General features: G+C 33.1%; 1 protein-coding gene across 1 annotated transcript; it reads right to left on the bottom strand.

The window, feature by feature from the left end:
* Positions 1-2,531: 2,531 nt before the first annotated feature.
* On the bottom strand, positions 2,532-4,221 carry LOC114166678 (cytochrome P450 71A1-like). The gene is made up of 3 exons (XM_028051442.1): positions 3,938-4,221; positions 3,546-3,778; positions 2,532-3,094 (listed from the first exon to the last, which is right to left on the bottom strand). The coding sequence occupies exons 1-3, from the start codon at positions 4,173-4,175 to the stop codon at positions 2,729-2,731; spliced, it is 837 nt and encodes a 278-aa protein (XP_027907243.1). The 5' UTR covers positions 4,176-4,221; the 3' UTR covers positions 2,532-2,728.
* Positions 4,222-8,630: the final 4,409 nt, after the last annotated feature.

The following is an 8,630-nucleotide window of genomic DNA, read 5'->3' as shown; positions in this document are numbered from 1 at the left end:
GTGAATCCAAAAGTTGTAATCAGTGAATTATAGAAAATATTAAAATAAAGATTAGTAATAACAGAAGTAATAAAGACCTATTTTTCCCAAGGTTTTGTTGACTACATATTAGTTTCTAAATTTTGGCATAGACAAAAAGTATTGATATTTGAATTGATTAAACTGATTTTAACACAATGGTTAAACATCACTTTAAAAAAAAAAACGTAAAATTAATTTTAAATTTAACTATATATTATGTAATATGTAAGCATATTAGTTAATTTACTATTCATTACAAAAATAGATGATCAAAATTTTCATATTTCATGAGATTTATTTTGTAAACTTGTTATAATTTTTTTGTAAAAAAAGTTTTTTTTTATCATTTTATTTTAAAATTTTAATTGGTAAATAATTTTTTGTGGATAATTATTTTTTAAAAAATTATAAAATTCACAAACATTTGTTACAAGATTTGTGATGAAAAATTTTTTGTACAAAATATTTAAAATAAAATGATAAAAATTTCTTGCAAACTATTTTGGTAACGAAATTTGTAAGTATTATTTTACATAAAGAAAAAAGTTCAAAATAAAATTGACAGAGAAAATATGTATTATTTAGTAGTGAGTTCATTTAGATTTAGGATTAACTTAAATAAATTTTAAAAAAATAAGGTTGCTATCAACTTAATTAATTACATTAATTTTATTTATGTTTAGTATTTATATTTATTTTAGTATCAACTAAACTGTTAATAATTTTATTTATTTTATTATTTATTTAAAAGTTAATATCGATTATACAAACACTAATATAATATATTTATAATATTTATTTAATTTAGCTTTTATCGGTCTGATACTAATTTATATATTATGAGTAGAGATGATACGGGTAGTAACTCTCCTGTATCCGATCTGTTGGATAAATATTCGTCTCGTACCCATATTCATATTCGTGCGGGTATCCGTTATGAAGGTATTTGCATATTTTTTTAATATCCACAGATATTCACAGGTACCCGCGGGTATTTACAAAAGAAAATTTTAATATTTAATAATATATTTTAATCATAAATTCAAATAAAAATATAATGCATAACATTCACAAATTTCAAATAAAGTGCAAATAACTCATTTAAATAGTGTTGAATGACAATTTACAAAGAAATAAAAAATTTTGAAAATCAATTCATAAAAAATAACTCATTCAAAATCAATGTGTTAATGTTTTAATAATGGTTTTTTAATCTTTTTTAATTTAAATTAGATTATAACGGGTACAGATATTCATAGATACAGATACTATGATATCCGTACCCGCCCTGTTAATATTCGGGTATAAAAATTACTCATATATATCATCTGTGGATATTCATTTATAATATCATTTTCTATCCGTTGCGGATTGTATCTACACATGCAAGTGCGAATTTTTTTACATCACAAGTATGTTAGTCTTGGTGAAAAAATAAAAAGTCATATATTATTTTAATCTAGACGTCCATATCTGAAGATGAAAAATCATCTCATTAAATGAAATCTATATTTACTGTTAATTTTGTTTGTGTTGATGTGGCCAACACAACTTACAATAATTTCAAAAAAAAATGTTATAATGTATTCATATTCAACAAAAATAAAACATAAATAAAAGAATAGACCATAAAAGAAGTTTTGAATGGAAAGATATGACTCTGAGATGGTGGAAATGAAGGTGATGAAGAAAATAAATGTGAGGAGATTTATAGAAAAGTGAGAGAGATAAGTCGTAAGTGGAGAGATTTCTCATCTATAAATCTAACCCTTTTGAAAAGAATAATTTACAACTCTGGGTTGTAATTAAGACATGTGAATTCATTACTGTACAATCAAAATACTTACCTATTCATCAAATACTACTATAAAAATATTAGTTAAAAATTAAAGTGTCAATTTATATAATTTTACAGACAAATAAATTAAATATCTAAACCATTCAAATAATAAAAAAATCAAATATATCAAACTCCATAATATATTGATGTATTGGATATATATACACATATCATATATTCGTGCATCCTAGGTTCAAATCCATAATAAATGAAGTTCACTTTATGACTTTGAATCATTTTAACATCTCTGATCAGACTTATGTAACAAAGGTGGTGGTAGATATAAGACCCTAACTCAGTAAAAACAATTAAAATATATTTGAGTCTCAATCAAACAATCTTTTAAAATAAAAATAAAAAACTAAGGGAAGCAAAATTTTGGAAAAGACAACATAAGATTGGCGGGAGTATATTTTTTTTTTAGTAATAAATTTAACAAAATCAACTGGACACTTACCCATGGTCCGCTACTTGTGGGTCCCCACCGAACAAAGACGATGCACTTTGGCATTTGGATTGCCTTTGCTTACTTATGGGCCAAAACAAATTGTTTTTCCTTTGAACTTGGAAACTTCATCTTTTTTTTTTCTTTCACATAGTTCAGGCCTAATTAGGAGGTTGTTTTTAAGATGGTTTTCCAATAATTAGTTAAGCTCCTCCAAGATAAATTAATTTAGTAAATTAATAAAGTTGCCTTAATCGCAATACACTTGAATGTTCTAGCCTAAAGAATGCTATAGTTGAAAGTGGAGGTAATCTTAAACTAAACGATTTGAGTGTCTTAAGATCGAGACGAATTTCTTCATTTATAGAATTGATTTCCTCTTTAAGATTTTGTGATTTGAAGATGAACATTGCGTCTTGTTGCTACCAAAACCTCTCTGGTATAAACTCTTCTGCATCTTCCCAAGACTCAGGATCTCTATGAATAGCCCAAGCATTCACATATATTATTGTCTTAGCTGGAATTTCATAACCATCTATCATGACTTTTTTCCTTGTTTCTCTAGGAATAAGTAATGGTGCTGCTGGGTACAGTCTCAATGTTTCTTTTATCACTGCTTTTAAATAGGAAAACTTCTGAACATCATCTTCATCTAAAACGGCTTTCTCACCACTTAAACTTCTTACTTCTTCTTGAACCTTCTTCATGGTTCTTGGATGCTTTAACAGTAAAGTCATTGCCCACACTACTGTGACTGCAGTTGTATCTGTTGCTGCAATCAGAATGTTCTGCAGAAGAAAAAAAAAATCAGTACTTAATAATTGGATGAAAATGAATTTTCACATTAATATTTTATTTTGTGAGTGTTAAACAAGACTTTATTTCCTTTGGGGATTGACAAATGTATCTAAAGAAGAAATATATATTTGGATTCTTAGTAAGCTCTCCCTCAGGTGTAACTTCTTTTATGTTCATACTTCTTCCTTTAGTCGAAGCATTTCAAACTGTGATGAGTACCCTCACTAGAGAAATATAATAAGACATGAGTACAACTCATCTAAAACAGTGACAGTAACTTAAAAAATCTTAAATCAACGAGTTTATAGTGTTCTTACATGTTTTCCTTAATACTACGAAGAAATGAGATAAGAATAGTATATGTAAGTTTTTTTTTCTGTGCAAATTGAAGAAGACAAAGTAAAAGGAAGGAATGAAATTGAAAGGAATGGAAATTCAAACCATGAGCACAGCTTTGATGTTATCATTAGTAATATCGATGGAAAACGAATAGTGTTTCTTGAGTTGAAGTAAGACATCAACGATGTCATCTTCGTGAGGAGTATTTTTACGAGAATTAGCCTTGTGTTCGTCAATGACTTGTTGGTAGAACTTATCCATCTCCTTGAAATTCCGTTGAAGACGTGCACGCAGTCCTCTCAGTGTATCAACCCAACCCATGAAAGGAATATAATCTGAAAAAAAGAGGATACCACCAATCATGGCTTCACACTCACTGAACAACCTGTGAAACATGCTCCTTTCGGTTCCTTCCTCTTCATACCTTTTCCCCAAAGCAATTCTACATATAATAGTGCTACTAAGAGACGTTAACAATTGGTTCAGATTTGTACCTTCTGAAGTTGAGGCATGGCGAGATATTGTTTTTATCATTTGTTTCACCTCAAAATTTCTTATTGAGGAAAAACATGAGACACGTTTGGAGCTAAAGACATGAATAACACAGATTTTTCTGATTTCTCTCCAATAGCTACTGTATGGGGAAAATGCCATGTCTAAGCCATCATAGGACAGTTTCTGTTGGCCAAGTAATTTGGGTCGATCACAACACTCAAGGTCATGGTCTTTCATTACCACTTTGGCTAGTTTTGGTGAGGAAACAACTATTACTCGTCTTAAATGTTGGGTATCAAAGTACTAGCACAAATACTCACAACTAAAATAAAAGATAAAAATAAAGGAACAAAAATAGATAATAGGCAATAAATATAATTTATTCAAGAAAAGGAAAAATTACATATCATTCTCTCTAATCCCAAGAAGAAAACAATGACAATCCCTCTCTTGGAAATAGGAAAAACTAATACAAGGAGAACCTTAAAGGAGAAACTAACCTTCTCTCTTAGAGGAGAAACTAATATTCTCTCTTAATTCTTCTCTCAAGCAAATAAAGCAAAAGGAATAAAAAGGGAGAGACTTTGGGATGATTTCCTAAGGAAACACTGGGCTCCTTTTATAACATTAAAAGTAAGCCCCAAAGTAAGTTCCCATCAATGTGGGACTTCTTTTCTCACAATCTCCCACTTGAAGATTTTGATGAAATTAATCAAATCTTGACACCATGCTTTATTCTCTGCCTTCATGTTGCGTTGCTTGTTTTTCTGATAGACTTCAGTAGGATCGAATCCACGTAGACTTTATTGACACATAATTTTGATCCTCCAAAACGCAATACAACACCTGAGGTTCCTCCTAAGGACCTCTTGTTAATACTTCACTGCTCTCCACCAAACCCGCCATGAACTTACTAACCACTCCCACTGCTTGTGCAATGTCTGGTCTTGTACACATCATAGCATTCATAAGGTTATCCACCACCAATGCACTCGGTACTCGAGACTTCTCCATCCTCTTCGCTTCACTGCTAGGACTCATATGTGAGGAACAATTGATAGAAACTGGGGTAGAAATTGGCTTGCAATCTTGCATGTTGAAGCACCGCAAGATTATCAGTAAGTATTTCTTCTGAGAAAGCCAAACATTCTTATCTTTTTTGTCTCGTTAAATTTGCATCCCTGAAATCCTTGTTTGTTGGTTCCAAGTCCTTCTTATACTCCCTAGCCAATTGTGCCTTCAATTCTTGGATTTGAACTTTATTGGGGCCTACCTCCAACATGTCATCCACATACAACATCAATGGTCTAAACACCCAGTCTGTTGTAACCGAGGCTTATGAAGGAATCAAATCTCTGGTAAGAACACCTGAGCTCTCTTTAAACCGTACTGAGATTTGTTCAACCATGCAAACCAAGTTTTCTTGTTCTTTAACGCCTTCTGGTTTGAGCATCATTTCATTTCTTCTTAACAATAACCTTGTGGATAGTGTGACCCACAGGTGGTACCCCTTCACATTGTTAGCATAGCCCAAACACTTAATTTTCCCCAGTTTCAAGCTCTACTCGTGCTTTGGATTCCTTGAACTGGTAACAACACATTTGACTTCCTCTTGATGTAGTACACCCACAATCTCCTGGAGTAAACTTTGATTATCCTAGTGATAACTCTGGTGATTCCCTTACATCAGAATAAACCAAGTCTTCTTGTGTTTTCCTTTTTCCTGGTAGTCAAATTAGCAATCTGCGATCTATGACTATGTTTGTTGGCTTACCACACAGTGCCCGCGCAGAGGTAAAATAACCTTCTTGAGCCTGAGTAAGAGACTACGTTCTGCCTAGATTTGCAAACTTTGCTCTGACTTGTCGCAACCGGAATCGCGACGGGACGACGAACAAAAATAGAAAACGAATTTGAAAAGAGATTTGAAGTCGCCACCATAGTTATTCTGGAAAACTATGAAAAACCATAAAGATAAGACAAGTCTGCAAAAAACAAGATTTTGGATACGCGTAGGGAAGGTGTTAGCACCCTACAACGCCGGCCCGAGGGCGGTACCTTTAATTAAAAATGCAAAGTTGATGTGGTTTTCAAAATATTAATTTTCCCCAAAAATAATGAGATAAAAATGCTAAAAAGAAACAAAATATTTTTTAGTGTTTTGGGTCCGACAAGGATTGACCTTGGTCCTACGTATTCTTATTAAAAATGAGAAATCAGGGTTACGTAGTTCTTTAAAATATATTTGAAAAAAACAATTGAGAAAATGATTTGATTTTTGGAGGTGAACCTGACAAGGACTAGCCTTGCTCCTATGTATCTCACAGTGGAGAATCAAGGATCAAGTAGTTCTTAAAAAGATTTTGTTTGTTTGAAAATGTTGATATTTTTATATATTTTTTATTTTATAATTTGTTGGTATTTTTAAAAATGAGTGTCACACGGTGCGAGCGACCAGACAAACATTAAAGGAGAAAGAAAACTATTTTTAATATTTTTGAAAATGAGTGTCACACGGTGCGGGCGACCGGACAGACACTAAAGAAGAAAGAAAATTATTTTTGATATTATTTTTTTTTAAAAGAAGTGTCACACGGTGCGGACGACCAGACAAACACAATAAAGTTAAAAAGAACATGTTTTTAATTTTTATGGTTTTAACTTATTTTATTAAAAACATTAATGTACATGAAAGTGAGGTGTTAAAAAGCAAATGAGATCAAAAGTTTAAAATACTTATCCAAGAGCTAAAATAAAGGTCCAAAATCAAAAATAGCCCAACAGAAAATGAAACCACTACGGGTACAGAATAGTAAAAGACATGGAGTAGCGAGAATATTGTGAGGTGTATGTAGTGAAAAATGGGGTGCAACGAGTAAACACAATAACAAACAAATCATAATGGGATGCAGGCTTATAATAACAGGAGTGCACGCAGCAAAAAGAGGCTTATAATAACAGGAGTGCACGCAGCAAAAAGACAGAGCCCAATAAACAGGAAGTGTATGAAAGGTGAAAACTGTAAGACCCGAGAAAATTAAATAGTTATTTAAATAATTATTTAATTATGGCGGGTAATAGAAACATTTAAAGTAATTAATGTGAGGAATTATGACATGGAAAAGTACTAGTTCAAGTGGTTGAGAGTACTTTATTGTGTGTGAGGACTTGGGTTCGAGTCCTATGTGTGCCACTTGGGTGTTATTTAAATTATGCGTTTTTGTGTGTTTAAATATTGAATGCATGGGGTGATGATAAGTTCCTAGAATTGTAGGAGTTATCATGAAATCTAGATTGGTTGAATGGTTTGGCCTTGGTTTGGTATGTGCATGGGTGTGGGTTCAAACCTTGTTGAGAACTAAACAATTTCTTTTTGCCATTGTGGAAACCATTGTGGAAGAGTGAGGCAAGAGCAAGGGTGAGTTTGAATTAAAAGTCACGTGCAATCCGTGTTTGGAGCGAGGATCAGAGGTTAGGGGAGCTGGAACCGAATCTTTTATTTCTTGTTTTTATTTGTATGAAATGTATGAGAATTTGAATGCATGTACTCTGCTATTTCATGTATTTTCGTATTTTCTGCAATTTTCCAGAAATCGCCTGGCGGGTGATGAATCACCGCCAGGCGACTCATCTTATTTCTGGGTAATTGGGGGTTCTAGAGACGGAACCGCCTGGCGGCACGGGCTTAATCGTCAGGCGGTGCATGTTAGAGTACCCAGTTTTCTGGGTTTTATGAAGGGCCTAGTGGTGACGAATACCCGCTAGGCGACGCGAGCCATTTTTGGCTCGATTTTGATGTTTCACAGGTTCTAGGAGGTTTGTAATCAAGGAGAAATTGCTTTCTAATATTTATGAATGATTAAACATAGTATTTCATTGGAAATTCGTGGAATTGGGGTTTAATTGAGAAGAAGATTGCATGAAGGTTATCTTAGGGTTGATGAATTGGGGATTTCGAAAACGACACTAATCTAAATGGAAAGGGTGAATGAATTCGGGTATGGGAAGTGTTAGAGAATGAATTGTAATCCTAAAAGATGGAATCGTATCCTATAGAGTCATAAATTGGTTGAACTCAGAGTTATTCTGAAAGGGTTGAGATTCGCAGGTGTAAAGAAAAATGTTGGGGTTCCTGGAATAGCAGGAACCGCCTGGCGGCACGTTGGTTACCGCCAGGCGCCATATCAGTGAAGCGTGGTGTCTGATTCATGAAAAACGCTGTTTTTCGTACTTTTCGTGGAACATGAACCGCCCAGCGCTAGTTCATGCCGCCAGGCGCCACCGATTTTTCTAGTCTGCGCAGTTTTCGTAAAACTGCATTTACCGCTTCGTTAACCATCCGATTCGGGTGAAATTTTGTAAGGTGTTTCACAACATGTTTTTCTTCAATTTGAACGGTGGAGATTCAAATTGGATGCCTGAAGAGGGAGATATACGTCACTCATGATTGGTTGTTGAATTCCCTAATAGTATGATTACTAATGGATGATTAAGTGTGATCAAGTGTTGGTATGGCCTTGATTGGTGAATGTATATATATATATATATAAATATATTGATGCATGATTGATGAGTATGTTTTTGGTAGTGCTTGTTAAGACATGTTGAATATATGAACCTATATATGTTAGCTCGAACGTAAGACGTTATAAGTGTGGGAATAAGGCCATAATTGATGATATCACTATGACC

This window comes from Vigna unguiculata, chromosome 10 (genome assembly GCF_004118075.2).
Source record: "Vigna unguiculata cultivar IT97K-499-35 chromosome 10, ASM411807v1, whole genome shotgun sequence".
NCBI lineage: Eukaryota > Viridiplantae > Streptophyta > Magnoliopsida > Fabales > Fabaceae > Vigna > Vigna unguiculata.
Note: the sequence above shows the minus strand (reverse complement) of the source record. Positions and strands in the feature narration are given on the sequence as shown.